At 52.8% G+C, this 19380-nt stretch overlaps 1 protein-coding gene across 1 annotated transcript in view; it reads right to left on the bottom strand.

The window, feature by feature from the left end:
• PLXND1 (plexin D1) overlaps positions 1–19380 on the bottom strand; it is a gene marked incomplete at both ends in the record, with an annotated part of 74665 nt that overhangs the window by 22521 nt on the left and 32764 nt on the right. Inside the window, 11 exons of the mRNA XM_080625508.1 lie at positions 2888–3037; positions 3955–4230; positions 4375–4465; positions 6687–6854; positions 7373–7512; positions 10140–10239; positions 10463–10614; positions 12278–12441; positions 14638–14731; positions 15565–15654; positions 17853–17957. Coding sequence (XP_080481634.1) covers positions 2888–3037; positions 3955–4230; positions 4375–4465; positions 6687–6854; positions 7373–7512; positions 10140–10239; positions 10463–10614; positions 12278–12441; positions 14638–14731; positions 15565–15654; positions 17853–17957 — 1530 coding nt within the window. The remainder of the gene's footprint in view (positions 1–2887; positions 3038–3954; positions 4231–4374; positions 4466–6686; positions 6855–7372; positions 7513–10139; positions 10240–10462; positions 10615–12277; positions 12442–14637; positions 14732–15564; positions 15655–17852; positions 17958–19380) is intronic.

Below are 19380 nucleotides of genomic sequence, written 5' to 3'. Positions count from 1 at the left end.
CCACCACAGGGACCCATGTCACAGCCCCACCGAACCCACCCCAGAACACAAGACAACCTTTCCTTAGAGAGCTCACCGTACCATAGAGTGCTGCCTAGACTGCTTTTACTAGAAAACCACTTGCACTAAACATCTGACTTTGTTACGCCTCTGAAAGGCCTTTGATCTCCTCCAAAACCAGAACTGCTGCCACACAGGAGAAGGAAGGAAAAGAAACTTTCAGGTCTTTGAAATACAAGTAAGGGAAAGTTTTGTTTTTTTTAAAGTTTTACTTTTGAAATAAAGTAAGAGAATAAAAATAAATAATAATGGGATCAGAGACGAGTAACGATCTTGTGGCTAAAGCAGTGGACTGGGTGTCAGAAGTGCTGGCTCTGCTCCCAACCCATACTTCTTGTGACACCAAGCACAAATCACTTGAGCTCAGTCCTTCGGTCTCCTGATCAGCAGAAGGGAGGAGGCCAACACGCACCACAGGCAGGCTGCTGAGTTTATTTGGTGCTGTTTATAAATGGCTCTTTAGATCCCTGGGATGAAAGGGTGCAACAGCATCATCTGATAAGGAGAACTCATGACCATGCAAGTCTTTTGCTTCCGGAAATGTGAGTTTCACTTCTCTCGAGGAATGAGAAGCAAGAAAAACTTGAGAAAAAAAACCCAAAAAACCCAAAAAAACCCCCCAAACTGAAATGAGGTCAGGAAGAGATGGAATCAGTTTTTGATTACATCTGTGTCATGGAGCACCTCCCAGAAAGGTGCACTGTCATTAAAGCCAGCTCTCAGCAGCTGGGACAAAGTTCTTCCCACCACATCCACGCATCAGGCACTGTGTAGCACACAGCTCCATACCTGCCGGGAAATCCCAGCTCTTGCTCTCAGGAGCGCTGGTGAGGGCACCAGTGCTGCCAGCCAAAGACATCCAGACAAGGCTGGAGCTCTGCCCAGAGCTGCTGCCTCCATGGGCAAGAGAAGAAGGAAAGCCCCATGTGGGCAGCACTGGCTGCCAGCACCTGAAGTCAGGGGAACCTTCAGCACCTCCAGCCACCAGTGCTGGACACATGGCCTGGCTCCCCCAGCTCCAAGCCCCAATGTGCCCTTGTACCAGCCCCAGATGGGCTCTGGCACTGGTGGCTTCTGGGGTGGTGCCTCCAGCAAACCCAGACCAAAACTAAGCTCCAGCTCACTTCTTGCACTCCCAAAAGAGCTGCTTGAAAGTGACTTCCAAAACACAGGGAGGCTCAGGAGCCCCATCTTCATCACCAGCTCCTTTTCCCTACAGACAGCTCCTATTGCCCTGTGCAACTTGCTAACATGGACCTTCACAGAATCACCATACCCAAAATCACAGTCACAATACAGATCACCACTGGGACACATTTTCAAGGGCTGTTTTCCCATGTTCTTACCACTGCAGATGGGCACTTTATCATCTAAACAAGATCAGATTGGGCAGTCACAGCAATAGGCATCTCAGCTCCCCAGAAGAATTTGCATCTGCGGCCCCTGGCTGCTGCCCTGGCTGCAGGTCAGGTAGGGATCACTGTGCTGTGCAATCAAAGCTGCTCCAAGTGTTATAAAGGCAGCTGCTGCTATGAAGGGGCAAGCAGGAGATAGCTCCAACCATGTATGAAGGTCTGATATGTCTGCACAGACGTGAATAAGAGTTGATTATTCAGCTGCACTCTCACTGCTGGTACACTCTGAACAGCTATGTGATACTTTAGGGCTGGGTATCATTCTCCTGCTTCCTAAGGAGCTACTAGGGTATTGCCTGTAATGTTTTATGTCAAACCAAGACTAGCAAACTCATAAATTCCTTTTCTTCCCCAAAGGGATTTTCCTGTTTCTCAGTTCTAACTAAAAACAAAATTACCCTATTTAAAATTTCCATTAAAATGACTTGGGAAATTCTGCTACTTCTGCCTTTCCATGTTCCCAGTTTGCAACAGAATTTCATACACCACAGCTTGTAATCAGTAAACTGGACGAGCCTGTCACTGAACTGGTGGTGCATTTTCATGCCATTCTTCCAGGCAGCACAAGCCCACAGCCTCTGCAACTCCCTCACAGCCTTCCTCCTCCTCCTCCTCCTTCACCCTGCCATGCCGCAGGCTCCCACCCATTCACAGTTAAACACGGAGGGGGGTGCAGGGTCTCAGACCATGAAGATGAAGGCATTTTCTTTCCAGATATGAAGAGGCAAAGTCACATCCCTGTGTGGCAATGAGCTGCAGATGACATGAGGGAAACTGAGGGCAAGAAGAGCAGGTAAGTCCAGCCCTCGGTGGGAAGGACACTAACAAAGCATTGTGAATTCTGCAGACACAAAGAGGAACAAGAGCCCTGAACACCAAACACTTCACGGTGACAAATGGCACTCCCTGGGAAGCAACACAAAACCTTCCAGCCCTGTGCACTCCTCCTGTCCTCCCCAGCCACAAGTAGGGACCCATCTCCAGCGGTTTACTGCAGCCTGGGGAGGGTGAACCCTCACATCCACTTGTAGCCCCTGTGCTGGCTGTAGGAGGCCAGCTGGATGAAAGCTGCATGGAAATCCCCAAACGTGTCTCATGAGGGGTGGAAAGACAATTACAGCAAGTGACGATCCCCCGCGTGCCCGGGAGCTCACAGCACCTTACACAAGAGCTGACAAAATCCCCCCAGCTCACAGCCCAGCTCCTCACTGCCCATGATGCGGAGTCGTCAGCCCCTCTCCATGACTGGGGGCAGCCTCAGCACAGGCTGCTCCTGCATCCCAGCAGCGAGCAGCCAGACGAGGTGCTTTGTCCCCCTCCCATGGGGGCAGTGTTCCCCCCCCCCGTGCCCGGCCGGGTTTGCACAGGGACCCCTGTGCCTGTGCCCAGAGTGCGGAGGCTCCGGGACTCACCGTCACCGGTAGCTGCCTGTCCGAGGTGCTCAGTGACTCGTTGACAGAGCAGTGGATGACTTTGTCTGAAACAATCTGGATCTCACATGAGATAAGGCCAATCTTCACTTGGTACTCGTTGCTTTCCAGGCCCAGGCTGTCAGGTTCTTTCTAATGACAAAAATAGAACCAGGATGTCAGTCTTTAGAGCAGCAGTCACAATTGCAATGGATTTTCCTGCCTTACTTTCTGTATTCCCTGCTGGTTTTGAGACCTGGGAGGACTCTCCATCACCAAGGACATTTTTCCAGCCTTCCACAGGAAACCCAGAACTGGGCCATTCCCCGTTTTCCTGTTTCCCATTCCTCACTCAGCATGGGGCACAGGACGAGCAAGCCCCTCATGGAACCTGGAAAAATCTGCTTTTGATCTGCTCTGCTGTGCACCAAAGATAAGGATCTAAGCGCCCACCTGGGAGAGGGGAAGGATGTACAGAGGAGATAGCCAGGGGATGTGTCTGCAGAGCCTGAGAACAGGGGAGTGAGTTTCTGAAGCACGTTGCAAGCAGTGAGGATATCCTGCGGTGAACAATGGCCTTTGAATTACTGTTGCACATTGTCCAAGCCACTCAATTGCTGTACCCTGACTTCCCTGTTAACTCAGCTGAATTCAGTAGCCAAAAGAGAAGAATGTATGACCTGTTTCTGCAAGAATAAATACCTATTGTCAGGACCTTCTGGAGCACCTGCCTGATTTCAGGCCAGTGCATTACCATTCTCTTTCATACATCCAATGTTTTATTTAGCTTCTTGCTACTACATCCTCCAAAGGCAGAGCTCTGCCACCATGCCTCAAAGGGCGTCCTCAGGTCAGGCAGTGTCTCCTGGTGAAGAGATGCAGGTGCAGTGGACTGAGCAAGAACTGCCAGCTCCTGCATCATTCTTGGCTCTCCCATCCTCATCCATCCCCTGTCTCTCTCCTGCCTGTGTGGACAGTGACAGTGCTGGTGCTTGGGACTGAGGAGCTTCCCAGCGGGGGGAGCATGCAACACCCCGAAAGAAGCAGAGCTGTTAAAGCCATGCTCTCACATGTATAACCAGGGTTAAGGGCTCGCCAGGATGGTGCTTGATCCACTTCTCCTTCTTGGCTGTGAAGAACTGGGGGTCAGCATAGTACTCCAGGCTGAACTTGCTGATGTGCAAGGCCTCCTCGGGGTACATCTCCTCATCCAGAGCTGGACGGTCATCAGTGTAGAGGCGACCATTGAGATAGAAATCGACGGGTGCAGGCTTGCTCCCCACAGTGATGTTGGAGGCAGCAGGAGAGGGGCAGGTGATGATGGTGTCGGTGCGAACCTTGCAGCTCTGACAGCAGGAGAGAGCACACACATCAAACCCCGACATCCTGAGTGCTCCCACCTAGCCCTGCTCCCAGCCCAGTTTGTAGCAGGTGCTAAGGCCTTAGCTTCACACCCCGGTTACTGGGCAATACCCAGGGGGGACACCCACCGTTGGCTCTCTGCCGATGCCTCGGACCACCATGGACACGTTCTGGACCAGTTCAAAGCCTCTTCCTTCCAGGGTGATGATCCTGCCCCCGCTTTGAGGAGAAGGGAAGAAAGAGAGGGTCACTGCAGAGACAACCCAGCAGCGAGGGGCAATGGCTGGGTCTCCCTGCTGCCATTTTCCCAGGGATGTTTTCCAGGTGCGTGAGCAGAAAACGTAGCCCGTTAGCCAGAGTCTTCTTCCTACTCATGGCAAGCATCCACACTGCTACCAAGACATCGGGGAAGGAAGGAGGAGCAGTGGCTGCTATGGTGGAAAGTGGGGACCTCTTCCAGCAGCAGAAAGCTGCCCCCTCACTCCCACTCCCCAGAGGAGCAGCCTGCCTCTGCCTGCTGGGGCACACAGCAGGTTGCCCAGGCCACTGATGGTGTAAAAGGTGAACCTGCAACCCCTCAAAGCAAGGGCCAGGAGATATTCCCTCAAGGTCCCCACAGGAACCTGCAGAGAACTGTAAATCCTGGAGAGGGAAGAGCCCCCTTTAAGGCTGAGAGGGATCCTGCATCTCCCAGACACTTCTGATTTAGATCAGAATGTGAAAGTTGTTTTGTGTTTTGGATCTGCTGCCTGGGGAATGTGAAACATGGGCCTCTCAATGTGCAGTCAACTAATGACAGTGACGAGAGGACCCTGATGCTCTGCTAGGCAGGGCAATGGATGGAGAACTGGCACTGCATTTCTGCCCTGGACAGCAGAAACTACAACCTGGATTTACCTTCCCCTTCCTTCGCATCACATCTGACCTATTCAGAGCATCTGCCACAGAAGTCAGGACTTACAAATGCTATTATCTGAGGACCACTCCAGACACAGTGACTTTGAACCCAAGGTTCTCCAAAATCTGGGGGTATTACTACGCATTTATGATCCGAGTTTCTAATTGAGGGCCTGTCACACCTGCAGACAAGTTTACCACTTGTGTCCTGATTTAAACTCTGCTTACACTGATTATTTTAGCAGCATGGCAAGAGAAATCAGATCTAGCTAAATTTTTACACAAGTTAATGACCCCTCATGCTCAACAGCCCAGCAAGGCACCAGAGCAGTCAGGCTACATGAGCCACCAAGTAGTCTGATGAGTGAGACTGCTGTCATGCTCCCAGTGGAATGCAATTTTGCTGTAAATACTAAGAAAGCAGACCAAGGTGACAGAGAAATACCCTGGTGGTTTCCTTTGTGAATGTGGGCACTGACATTCTTCCACTGTCTCTGTGTTCAGATACCGCTCCCACCACTCAGCGCAGTTCACAAGCCTACGAGGAGCTGAGGTTGGCTGAGTCACTGCTGTGCCTTGTCATTAACTTTCCCACAGCCCATATCTTTGGCGCTGCACTTGGGAATGCCGAGACACAGCTTTGCTCCAAGGGGATCAGTCCATCAGAGTCACAAGAGCACTGCCTTCACCATGGTCCTGCAGGATCGGGCACTGGGCTCTTGGGTTTCTTCGTCAGCCCTGGGTTTCCCAGGCTGCACAGCCAAGGAAGGTGGGATTTCACCACGGTATCCAAAGGAACATGAGCCTGAGAGCTCCACAGAGAGACAAGAAATTAAAAGCAACATGCTTTGAAAATGAAATACCATGACCGAGGAAAGCTGAAATCCAAAATTACAAATCTCAGCTTATCCTCCAACAGTTTTACTGCCAAGAAAAATCCTCAGGGTCTCATACAGCCCCACCTGAACCCCCCTAAAGCACCCACCAGATGTGCACAGTGCAGTTACCATGTCCTAAATGCACTGAAATGAGCTACGGAGAGCCCTGGTGTGCGAGATCTCTTCTGCTCCTGCTGGGGCACACTGGAGCACCCTGAGAGCACTCTGGTGCCCTTTTGTACCTATCTGCAAGCTACCAACTGGTACAAGGGCTGAGAAAGCCCCTCTCCTGCCAGCCTAGAGCTGACCCTCTCTTTTGCAGGTAGATGCAGGTTATGTGCCAGCTCTGAAATGGAAGTCAGGATGCTACAATAGTGTGGCTGGGGCCCCAGTACCATACCCTGCCTCCTGGTTGTGTTTCAGGGTCTCCTGACACAGGGTTTGCTCAGGATCTACTCTGTATCTGGATGGCTCGAAGCACAGGCAGGGCAAGCCCGCGTTGCCTGCACCAGCCTACACCAGGTACTCCAATTAGGTCCAGGCTTTGATGGGAGAGCCCTGTTCACTTTTCAGTCAGCAAAAATTAAGGGACTGATCTCAACAAAGGTCACAAAGGAAAGCTCAAGTCCTGGCAGCTCGGCTGTCTGCTGGGGGAGGCACCTTACCTGATCTGGCTCTTCTTGGGGTTGATGTCTGATATAATTGGGTTCTTCTCATACTTGAAGGTGATGTTGTAGCTGGCACAAGACTTGTTCTCGAACTGAACGCAGACTCGCACGGCCGTAGTGAGCTCCGCAGAGGGCATAGTGCAGGTGATGGTGCTGGTATTGCGGCTGCATGGGGAAAGCCAGGTAAGCTGCAAGGAGCCAGGGCAGGCAGAGCACCGGAGCCTGGCCCCGTGGACCTGAGCACCCCCTCAGGAGCAAGGCAGATGGGAGACATGGGCAAGAAGGAGTTCCCAGTCACACGCCAATCCCTGTTAACTACAATTGCCTACTAACGAGCAATCTCAGCCTTCATCACCCCAGGCTGCCAGACTGAGTTTCCATCCAGCCAAAGGGAAAGAGCACACTCCTAATTCTAACCACTGACACGAGAGGAACATACAGGAGGAGAGTTTTCTTCACTGCTCTGGGAACACCAGCCTGACGGGTGCTGGAAATGGAGGCAGCAGCCAAGTGGGCTGCTGGGGATGCTGCACTGGTTCCAAGGCTTAGCAGCAGCATGCAGTGGTCCCCCTGCGTCCCCACCAACCCCCCAGCTCTTCCTGACCTCCTTGGGGACAATGCCACCCTTCCTAACACTTGGCTCTTGTCACTAGGTCAGCGCCAGCCCCCAGACCCAGTCCCACCTGAGGTCAGTGCACTGCCTGGAGGTATTGACCAGCACACGGAGCTCGGAGCCGACATCCAGCCTGCTGCCTCTGATGGTCACTCTGGTTCCTCCTGCCTTCGGGCCATTGAGGGGAGCTATAGACTGCACAACAGGAAGCTAAAAACAAAGGGGACATCTGATTTCTGGCCTGGCAAATTCACAGCTGGATACTCCACACTGAACATGGGAATTGCTTCGGTAAATTTAAGCATCCAGTACTGTCAGGCTCTAATACAGCAGCACAGCAAAAGCTTTCACTGGCAGGGTTTCAGAACAAGGGGAGAAGTACAAGTGCTGAGGAGTGAGATCATGTAAAACCTCTGTGACTCTCTGTGGTCCCTAAATTGTGGCAATAAATGAGACATGAGCCCAACTGGACCCCAGACCCACCAGTCCCTCCAGATTTCCAACAGAAGGTCCAGAGATGGCGACAGCTCAGAAAAAGAAATTTCTCACTCATCCCAGCTCCCACCATCTCTGCCCTTCCAGATCCATTTCTTCCTGAATATGAAGATACTGCTAAAGCCCCGCTGGGTGTTGGCCTTGAGATCTGTGAAGGCAGCCACCTGGCTCTACATAATTGAATATCAAACTCCTCCTTAAGGAAGCTTCAGATCTGAATCTCTGGAGGTTATAGGAAGTTACTTTGCCTCTCACCATTTGCAGCAGAAATTAGCATGTGTGTTATCTGCCTCTGCAGCCCCTGCAAATCTTCCTGAGATTCATGAGCTGGAGGCTTTGATAACTAATGCAGCGCTGAGCCCTCGCGGCGGCTACCCCACGCTCCCCAGGAGAGTCTGCTGGGCAACCGCCCTGCTCGGGTGTGAGCAGGACACCGAGGGAAAAGCGAAGAGTTATGTCAAGGCGCTTCCATAAGGCAGTTGGTAATTCCCTGTCAAGCACTGCAAGGCAGAGGCTGGGGCCGGCCGAAGCTGCTCCCCTCCTCCTTGCTGCAGCCACCGAGCAAAACCACCACGGCGTTCTGAGGAGGGATAAGCTGCTCCAGTCCACCGGGTGCAGATGCCCTTTCCTGTCAATCCCAGCCACAAACATCCTTATTAAGAGCTACCTTTGCCCTTGTCCTATACTCAGACCGCTTTACTCCTCTACAGCCATTTCCTCTGTTGTTTCTGATCATTACCCATTTCCACAGGATTCATTTTGTTAATCTGTGTTTCTGAGTGCCTGCAGGCAGCTGTCTCCTGCCCTTGGCCCCTAACCTGTGCATTCAAATGTGCACTTACAACAACAGCAGAGAGGATTATTCATGTTCCCCAAAGCCCTTCAGCTCTTCCCTTTGGCAAGAGCCAGGGCTACTGCACTCTGAGTGCTGCCAGCACCGATTGCCTCCAGCGCCACTTTGGCAAATTCAGCTCATCCATAGCCTGCTATAATGCTCTGGAGAGGTCTGTTGATCACGCTTTCCTCTCCTCCTCAGCAGAATTACAGCTGAATTCTGTCTTCTGGATACATCTAATGGGGACCTTCAAAGCTGTAGCACACAGGCAATATTTGGTATTTTACAAAGAACCTTCTTTGGAAGGGCAGTTCTGAAAGTCTTTTAAATCAGATAAATTGCTATCAGTGCTCAGGCATCAGTGAGACCAGCCTTGCATGGCGTAGTCTACTCCATCTTAATGCCATCATATGCGAGAGGAGAATCAAGAGAACTAAAGAGTGTTGCTTAGTTTGTAAAGGGGGTGGGAGCCACTTTTGGTGTGGCACACACCACCAGCTACGCATCGTGCAGCTTCACTCCCCACACATGTGCACAAAGCAGGGCACTCTCCCACCTCTTCTCCAAGCTTTGCTGAGATACACAGACACAAGACAGCTTTGTGCTGTGCCTCCCCAGCAGAAACTGGCTCCTCACTCCCAGGAGGACAGCCTTCTCCTTTAGCCTGCCAGGAGCTGCCAGCACAGAGCTGTCAGAGACCCGGTTTCAGTTCAGGAACCGGCTTTTGTTCCTGTTGCTTTGCTTATCACTGCTGCTTCTACAGGTGCTTCCTGAAAGGGCTTTTCCTTGCATGGAGAAAGCCTGTGAAGGAGCACCCAGCCCTTTCCCACTCTTGGAGCCTTTTCTCCACTTTATCAACCAGACGATTGCCCAGCAACGAGTGATGTGCCCAGTCAGCACACACCCTTGTGACAACGCACCAGAGACCCCGAACCCAAGGTCTGTCACTGGGCTGTACCCCCCGGCACCTTGCTCCAGACTGCTGGATCACTGGGACACTCTAGATGTGAACATGGATGTCTGGAAATGCTGGGAATGCATGCAAAAAATAAGACAATCTCTACAGCAAAACAAATCAGTTCTAAATAGCAGGAGTCCATGTGTGAGTCCATGGTATACAACTTAACTTACACAGAGCAAGGAGACTTTGAAAGCCTTAAAAAATCTCACAGGTTGTAATGGCACTTTAGCAAAGGACGAGGAAGAAAAGTTATCTCCTGTCGATAGCAGGAGACAGGGTGATACAGCCAGGATGAGGGAAAAACCTCTGCAGGAGCCGAAATGGGGCTGAGGTTGTGCCTGACGACACCACAGCTGCAGTCCTGCCTGGATGTGCCAGACCTCTCCCAGGTAACCACGAGTGAGGAGACGCATCTGCTGCTCCTTGAGGACCATGACATGTTTGTCGCAAATCCTCCTTCAAAGCCAGCTGGGGGTGCAGGGGCTATGGGCTTGTTTTAAGGGGTGCAGGAATCACCAAAGAAACATCCAGGAGGCAGCTACTCACCACATAGGAGTACCGCTCCCTGGACTTCCCTTCCCGGCTCACGTTCACTGTCACCACATCCGAAAACGCCTCCTGTGCCTCTCCGGTCTGGCACACGATCCTGCGCATGGGGAAGGGGAGGCTGGCAGTGCTGCTGGTGGCACAGGGGCCACCCCACGGCACTGAGCCTGGCAGAGGGCACCACATCCCACCTGGAGCAGGTCCCCATCCCCATCCTGCCCAGGGTGCAGCGCCCGGGCAGGAGCAGGGCGAGCGATGGGGCCGGACAGCAAGGGCAGGGGACACAAAGGGGACAGGGGCCCCGCAGCTACCCTGACACTCACGCCTCAGACACGACATATCTGGCGGGCAGTGGCGCGCAGGGCACGCTGCCGATCCGCACGGCGCCCACGACGTCACTGAAGCGTCGGCCCAGGTTCCTCCCGCGGATGGTCAGCAGGGTGCCCCCCTCCAGCGGCCCATGCAGAGGCTCGATCTGCGGCACCAGGCACAGGTCAGAGGAGAATCACCAGGAAGCTTCTTGCCTTCACCCCTGTGCCTGTGCCCACGTCCCACTCGACCCCCGTGAAGAAGACAGAATTGCTCCTCACGCTCCTGCTCCCCCCAGCACCATGCTCCCTTTGCTGCAGCTTTGCTGACGAGGAGCCACCGCACTTCTGTGCTGGGTTTGGTCAGGGGATTGCTCCAGCTGCAGACACATCTGGGGTGAAATATCACTCCTTCCACACCATGGCTTGGAATGGAGTTGGGGCAGAAACAAACCCAGAGGAGGGATGCTAGTGTGGAAGAGTCCTGTCATCACATTTCTAAGGGTTGTTCTGAACAGAGCAAGACCCTTCAGGACAAGAATAAGACAAAAACTGTCCTGAGGCGTGGAGCACGGCCAGGCCACCAGCACTGCAGCCGCACTGTGGAAGAAGGCTGTCCCCCATCCATCTCCTACAGTACTGGTGTTCCACCCCACTGCTGTGAGGGGACAGTGCTGGTGTGATGCTGCTCCAGCGCATGAGGGGCATCATCGAGCAGCGTGACGGCATTGTTCAGTGGGTGAGACAAGCCCCTCCAACTCAGAAATGTCTGATCCCTTTGCAAAGGTACAGGCATACAAAGCCAGCACAATGCTTTACTGCAGTGGCCGGCCAGGGATGCTCAGGACCCACCCCCAGGCTCCTGCCCTCCTTCACCCACTGCATTGCCCCCTCCAGGAGGGCTTTGCGAGGGCCCCTCTGCTTGCGTGACTCCGGAAGGTTTGGATTTACCAGCTGCTGTTAGCTAAGGAAACAGCGGCAGAGCCCCATGGCCCTCTGCCACCTGAACCCTGGTTTCCTTCCATTATTTTCTGGCGAGGCGCTGATAACACTTGGTGCGTGCTGGGGCAGGACAGGCCCCTCTTGCCATGAGGAGAGGAGACAGGCAGGCGATGGAGACCCTGCGGTCCCTCCAGACTGTGTTACAGCACCCGGATTTTGAGCAGCTACTCCTACACACAGAAATCCCATATCCTTGCCCATTTTGACGTTCACATTAGCGATTTTGACTCTCCAGCTTCTCCTTTCCTAACTAGCTCATTTTAAGATTTGCTCTATATATTTTCTGTGCTGCTTGTCAGGAACAAATGTGTTGGCTCATTCCATACCTCTAAGCAGTACCCCAGGTCCAAATGCCCCCACCAACTGTTCATTCAACTATAATTTAAATAAAACTCATTTCAAAATGATAATGCAAAAGGTCCCTCTGCCACTCTTCATCTCGGCAGAAGTGCACAGCAGCATGCCTGGAGATAGTGCTTATGTTCACATTTCAGGTACGCTCCATTAAATGCTGTTCCTGGTAAGAATCCTTCACCAACCCTACAAATTATTCTTGCTTTTACCAACCCCAGGAGCTCTAGGACATTGCAATTGTGCTGCCTCTTTTCCCCCTAACATGATGAAGACTAGATCTTGTCACCAGCAAGATGTCCTTGGCATTGGGTGACTCAACGGCATAGAAACTGAGTGAATAACTCAGTGCTGGCCTTGACCCCGTCCACCACCAGGGACGAAGCGCGGTCCCTCCCCTGCCCCAGGGGGCCGGCACAGCCGGTGTCAGCCCCTGCACACCCGTCTCGTGCCCTCCACGTCCCATCCAGGTCTCACCTTCTTAATCTCCGGAGCAGGGCAGGCGTCTGAGAGCTGGGGGCTGTCGCTGTGCAGGCGGCAGCTGGAGCTGCTCTCGCTCCAGACGCAGCGGTGCCCCAGGTCCTCCCTCCCCAGGCACTGGGAACAGTCGGCACTCCCGGTCGCGCAGTTGTACACCTCCACTAAACCACCAGAGACAACAGTAAGTGTCAACTCCTGGGCCTGAGGCTTTGCTTAGCTTGAGGCAGTCAAACATACCCCCTACTATGTCCCCCCCCAGCCATGTTAATTCAAGTAACATCTGAAATCCAGTGTATTCTAGAGCAGCTTGCACATACAGCGAGATGAGGCAGCTCTTGGCTGCCATCCTGAAGATTTCCCAGAAGGACTGGGTGCTTGTTCTCACTGCAATGTAATTTAGCACTTTCTTTTCCTTTTTCTTCCCCTTGAAAAACAAACAACACCCAAACTCGGAACCTTTTGTCAATTTATGCTACATGTTTCCAACTCTCAGCATCCACATGGGAAGATGCTTGGCAAAGCTGGCTCCATCCTGTTAGCAAAGCAATCACATTGCTTCCACACTCTGACAGAAATTGGATGGCTGCAGAGCTTTGTACAGTGTTTACAGTTCCTTCCCTTCCCCCTGGTGACCACGGGCCCCTTTCATTGACTTCTCCCTTCAGATCTGCTCAGCTCAGCTTCCACATCTTTTTCCTACATGGCTTTCACCTCTTCATTAGCTGGTGCCCGAGGTTACATTTCCTCTCCAGCCTAAAGACTTCTGCCGCTGGAGTGCGGGCATCCGCTGAGGTAAACAGCCAGAAACACTCAGGAAACATTGTTTTCACACCCCGCTCCCCAGAGGAGACTTTGCAGGAGAACATAAAACAAAGAAACAGCCCCATTTTGCACTTCTGTTCACAGAAGGATCTCAAGATACTTCATAAGCCACTAATGAACCCTCAGCCCTCAGCAGCCAGCCTGTCCTCGCGCTAATGAAACGTCACCGGCACCGAGGGACTCTCCCAATCTCCACAAAAAAATGAGTTTATTTCACCTTGCCTTGAGTCCACCCAGTGAGTTGCACTGGTTGGTTTTCCACCCCACAGCAACGAGCCGGGGTTCTTTCGGTGGCTACCAGAACACAGTCTACAATGAATGCTAATAAATATTGAAGTAATAAACACTAATAACAGTGATTCCACTAGCGAAGTATGAAAGATGCACACATTCACAATGGGCCCAGCAGATCTCTCTCTCTGCTCACGAGACAGCCTCTCTATTTCACTCTCACCAATCTGATCAAGGCGAGGAGGAGCCGGAGCCATGCAATGGTCCCATGGGATCTCCAAATATTCTGGCAATTTCAGACTGATGCAAGCAGAGCCTGTGTAAGCGAGTTCCTTCTCCACGCAGGAGGAGGGGGGGTCCTCCCGCACTCCTTCCGCTGCTGTTCCTGCTTCCAGCACCACCCACACGGAGAACTGAGGCTCTCACACATCACAACAGGCTCTGCTCTAATCTCCCACCCCTTGCCTTGGGGTTACCTCTGGATCTCACAAATACGGCCACCCTCTTCCTCCTGCAAGGAAGTCATGTCTGATGCCTGCCCATGCTGGCATTCCAGAGGCTGTTTCACCAATGTGGAATGCTCTGTGAGATAAGCCTCCTTTATACACTGCGATTTACTATGGGGAAACCTTTTTATCCTGGGTCAATAGCAGATGGTGTTAATGTCTCCCTATTTATTACAGCTGTCCTCTGAAGAAAAGCTTCCCTTGGGCAGCTAGTTCACATTTGCACCTAGGGTAAATCAGTTCCTTCTGCTACAGTTGCTGACACTCCTGAGGGGGAAAAGAGCCCCAGGCTGCTGCCCCCAGCCGGCACCCAGCTTGGTGCATCACCATGAGCACCCAGTTAAGGTGTGACACCAACAACACCCAGCTGGGCTTGACTCCCTGTCTTGGGCCGGGCAGGGAGGCGCCTGTTTGCACAACCGCTGGCCAGGGGTGAGCTGTGTTCAGAGGCTGCGTCCTCAGCACAGGAGGAACAGAGAAAAGGCTGAATTTTTCCAGAGGGCTGAGCCTTGCTGCCACGTTCCGGGCAGAGCCTCCCGCATCCCTATGTCCTCTGGGAGGAATGTCTGTCAATGCTGGCGACCCCCACACCTCCCTGTGTCCCAGAGCTCCAGCTCGACTGCCTGTGAACTTCACCTGGGTGTCCAGGGGTTCCCATCTGATCTCTGGGCACAGGAAGAACCAAGCTGTGCCCAGATGAGCCATGGGCTGTCTCCTGAGCCCATAAACTTTGCCAGGATTTCGGAGTCATTCAAGCTGACCAGATGAGAGCAGAATAAAAATAGTTTCAACTCAGACCTGTCATCATCTCTGGACTGTCGATGAATCTGTCTGGTCTGTCCTTCAGCTGCAGGTTCACTGGGAAGAGATGGCTTTTTTCTGGTGTGTGGAGCTGCACATAGGGAAAGAACAACAAATGCTGAGGAAATCTAGTAGAATGGGGGGCTCCATGTGCACACTATACGGATTAACATTCCTCATGAGGCTCCTCTGACCACGCTGCTAAGTACAGGAGGGTCTCATCTTTAGCAAAAAGAGAGGGAAGGCTGTTCTCTGGTTTAATGCTTCTGCTGAGGTCCCAGTGAAGGGCGCTGGGCACAGCACACACCGCAGGGAGCAGAGCCCGGCCTTGCTGCTATTTTGAGTAGGAACAGACAGGAAAGCTAACAGACTGGCCAGGGCCGAGCTACAGCATGGAGGTTTGCAGGTGACATGGTGGGAAAGTGCTCCTCTCCTGCTTTACTCGCAGTATTCCCATGGGTGGAAGCCCAAACGACTGCTGCATTTCAGAGGTGCAGTTTGCCCTCCCACAACCGCACGCTGCTCTTCGTGAGTGCCTGCACATTTTCTCAGGCCAATTCCTAGCTCAGAATAAAAGCTACAGAAATAGCAACGCTGAAAGGTGGCCAAATTTTTTGCCTGAGCTGAACTCTGCCTGTTTAGAAAGGTAAACAAGCAGCAATCTCCAAACCCCAGCGGAGCCGGGGCTGGAGCCACTGCAGATACCCACAGAGCGGACACTCAGCACTGTGAACACCCCTCCAGCACCAGCACACACAAAGAGAACCCAGTTTGCACTTATTTCACCTGGAAGTGGAGGTAGGGAGAAGGGGAGGCAGCGTCCAGCTGCGGGTGGGAGTTTGGGGGCAAGACCTCCCCACTCCGTGGGGGATATGGGGTGACAGCCGCAGGGGATATGGGGTGACGGCCGCACCCCTGACTCACCAGCACGTGTACGCACTCCACAGCGGAGGAGTTCACCCATCGGGCTTCAAACGTTCTGTCGGTCCCAAAGTGGCATTCCAGGGCTGTCTCCTGGGAGAGGGAAGACAAGAGCAGAACTTTTGTGCTGTTCTTCATCTCATCAATCAAGAGGGCAGGCACCATGTTTCACCTTGTTTCTGCCATCAGCACCTGAACCGTGCTCAACTCAAATAGATCAGAACCCGATACTGGAAACGGGGCTGGGATCTGTGTCTAATTAATCCTGCTCTGGTACACACCTATACACAAAACTGCTGCAGGCTGAGCATCGCACGTGGAGCTAAACCCTGTCCCTTGCTCTCACCTGCTGTGCTGCTGTGAAGTGTCATAACCAGGCGTGGGGCAGCCGCTCCTGGAGCCAGGGACACGCAGCACATGCAGATGTGCCTGACCCGTGGCACTCACAGACCAGGGGATGTGCCTGGCTGGGCTATGCTCTCAGAATCCCAGCTATGAGGTACCCAGGTTTCACTGGACGGGGGTGTTTAAAGCTTATGCTGCAACTCAGACCAAAAGCCAATGTGGTCCCAAGCCGCCTCTACCGCAAACCAGACCAAATCAGTCCATCATTTGGGCTCAAAGCCGCCTTCCTCCTCCTCCCAATAACTGCACAGAGCAGATCTCTAACTCAAATGAGGACCCAGCTGGGAGTAGGTTCAAAGGCAGATTTTCTGCACTGTTTTCCTGATAACACAAGGATGATATCCTGCCCTGAGTCATTGCTGTGCCCCCATCCTGCCGGAAAAAATCCTATCTCCAAGCAGGTTGATGCTCCACCACTACTGAGGTCTAACCACCCTTTGAAAGCTGACAGATCTGATAAAGGACATGAAAGCAAGCACCAGAGTCCTGGCAGGCAGCTGCTGGCCCAGTGAACACACACACAGAGCCTGAAGGCAAACTGAAGCCTCCCCCAGTGCATTGCTTGTGCCCCAGTAGCTGCTGCTCTGCAGCCGGGCAGTGTCCCCACAGCACACAGGGTGCCAGGACACAGGACACGTGTCCCAGATGCTCTGAGCTCTGGCAGCGCTCGTGAGCTCCTGTGGGAAGGAAAGGAGAAGGAATCCTGCTCCATGCCCTGGGACAGCTTGTGGACGGTGCCGGGAGGAAGCCGGCCTGTCAGAGCTGCCCCTCCAGCCGCCTTGGGAACAGTGCCTCGGCCCCTTTCCTGCTGACTTCATTTCCTGCTGGGTTACATGCGGTATTGCTTCCTCTTCAGCACCTCCAGCATCCACAGAGGAAGAAGGATTTCTCGCCCTTTTTTGCTGATTGTGGCAGGCACATCCTCCCTTCCAGAGTCCAGACCCATGCAGGAGACAGCAGCCCCAGCCGGGGGGAGCTCCATTCTGCCCCTGTGCCAAAGGGCAGGAGGTCTGGTGGAAGTGGTGCCTCCGCAGCACCTGGCAGCATCCCCACTGCCCCAGCACAGCATTCCCAACCTTCTCCATCCCCTCCAGAGGAGCTGCAGGGCTGTCCAGTGTACAGGTACCCTCCACAGGGCACAGCGAGCAGGGCTGAAGACTTGACCCAAAATCACACAGGGTGGCTTTCTACAAGTGCCAGAGCTTAGCTGAGTATTTCCCCAGTGCCCAGCCTCCCTGTCCCAAATTCCTTCTGTTTCCTCCTGGAGCGCAATGCACATCCAAAGGCACCATTTGATGTCCACTCCCACAATTTGCATGCCAGAAAATTCCACAGGAAGGCTTTTTCACCAAAAGATCTCTGCAGTGACAAGCAGAAGTTAAGCTAAAACGTGTTTCCATGCTGCGCTCCAAGCAGTGGCTGAGCCAGCACAGGGCTCTCTGAGCCTTTGTCCTTCATTCATAAGTGCAGGGAGAGCACAACACTGGCACGTTCTGTGGCGAGCAAACACACACAAGGGAACCAGGAACTTTATTTCCCCTAAACATTTTGCTCTAGTGACTGTTTTACAAGGGGTAAAAGAACCTCCTTTTACCAGGAAATAGGAAAAGCCATCGCAAACTGTGGGAGATCCCTGGAGAATGCCTGGACACAAACAGCGTCTCCCTTCAGCTTTGCCGCACAAACCTCACTTCACCGTCAGGGTGGCTGCTTTCCAGCAGCGTCTTTTGTCAGTACAGAGATTCCAGATGCTAACGCAAACCGGAACAGGCCCCATCACCCGCTCCCCAGGCAGAAAGCAGCTCGTACTTGAAACCCCTTTGGTGCTCATGCCCAGCGTGCCTGGGCTCACCTAAACCTTCCCATCTCTCTGGGAACTCATTTACCTTAGAGAAAGTTGCATTAGCCAGTGTGATCATCATGTCCTGAGGCACTCCCGTGGGCACGGGCTCCAGAAAGGCAGGGACAATCCGCGGGCAGTCAATCTTCTTCTGTTACATATAAGAGAAAAAAAGAGAGGTTGGCTGGGTGCATGCTTAGCATCCCTAATGACAAGGCAAGACGACACACCAGGGCCCTTGATAAGATTAATTTCACTGCATCTGTAAAGTCAGATCACACTGAAATCCCAGGAAGTGAAATACCAAAATGGCACCATGATGCAATGAGCAGTAATGCCACATGGAGCCTTCCTTCCTCGAGAAGGGCTCCAAGTCCAGCCCAGCATAGCACTGCCTTAAAATCCACCTCTCTGCATGTCAGACAGCCATGGCAGTGGCTGGGTTTCCAGGAGGGCTCATCCATAGCCATGGCCAGCAGCCACAGGGGCAGCACAGCAGGAATTCCCCTCTCACTCCTGCCGGGCGCCTGTGCCAGCTTGGGACATCGGCAGCTCCCGGCCCTGGGCAGTGGGGAGCAGATGCCCAGCTGCGCTTCATCTTCTTGCCTTGGAAAACATGTACTCACAGGTGAACGCACTCCTCAGCAGCTCCATCATTACATGCATTTAAACATCAGAAGACAGGGCTGGAGGCACTGCAGCCTATGAGGGTGAATTTGCAAGGGTGACCTCTTCTGCCGGGTGGCAGCTGATGTCTCACACACCACAACACACACTCCTGCAAGCCCCTGCAGAGATTTCCCTGCCCAGGGGTGTCCCTCCCTCACAGTGTCATTGCAGAAGTGAGCAGGGTCTGCGTGTGCTCACATCTGCGTGCGGGGGAAAGGGTACAATGAGCTATGGGGTCTTCAGCAGGGGGACTGCACCAGTAAGACAGCTGAAATTAAAGGCCTAAATGAAGCTGAAAAATGATTTTAAAAGGTCATCTGTCCCCCTGCTTTTGTTCTCACTTTAAATTGATGGCTCAGATACTGGAGCTGACTCAGAATTCAAGTCTGTATGACAAGCCCATCCTGTTCTCTCATGAGATGTAAATCACACTACAAAACTACAGCAAAAATGAAGCCAGATTCTCTGTTGCCCTAGGGTATATTCAGATGAATGCCTCTGACAGTGGAGCCATTGGGGTAAAAGACAACAAAATATTTGGTCCATTATGCAGAATGATTTGCAGCAGGCAAGATTTCCTTCTCACTTGCATTAAAGGTTACCCCACTGTGACTCTGCTGATGGCAGTGCTGCTGCTGCTCTGCTGAGAGGTAGCCCTGCCCTCCTAGCACCGAGATGCCGCAGGACACATCCTTGGTGCTGGACATGCAATGAGCATGAGGCTTCTCTCTTGCCTTCCCCCAGACTTAGCTAGGGCTCAGGGAGCTATCTGGAAGTGCCTATTTTCCTCTGGAAAACACGCTTTGTTTCTATCAGGACACTCATCTTAACCAAGCACAGCTGGTGCTGCCTGAACAAGGAGATTAAATAACAAAGATGCACACGATAAGAGAAGTAAAACAACA

The sequence above is a fragment of the Psittacula echo genome (assembly GCF_963264785.1).
Source record: "Psittacula echo genome assembly, chromosome: 9".
Lineage (NCBI taxonomy): Eukaryota > Metazoa > Chordata > Aves > Psittaciformes > Psittacidae > Psittacula > Psittacula echo.
The sequence above is the reverse complement of the archived record's forward strand: the minus strand, read 5'-3'. Positions and strand labels throughout refer to the sequence as shown.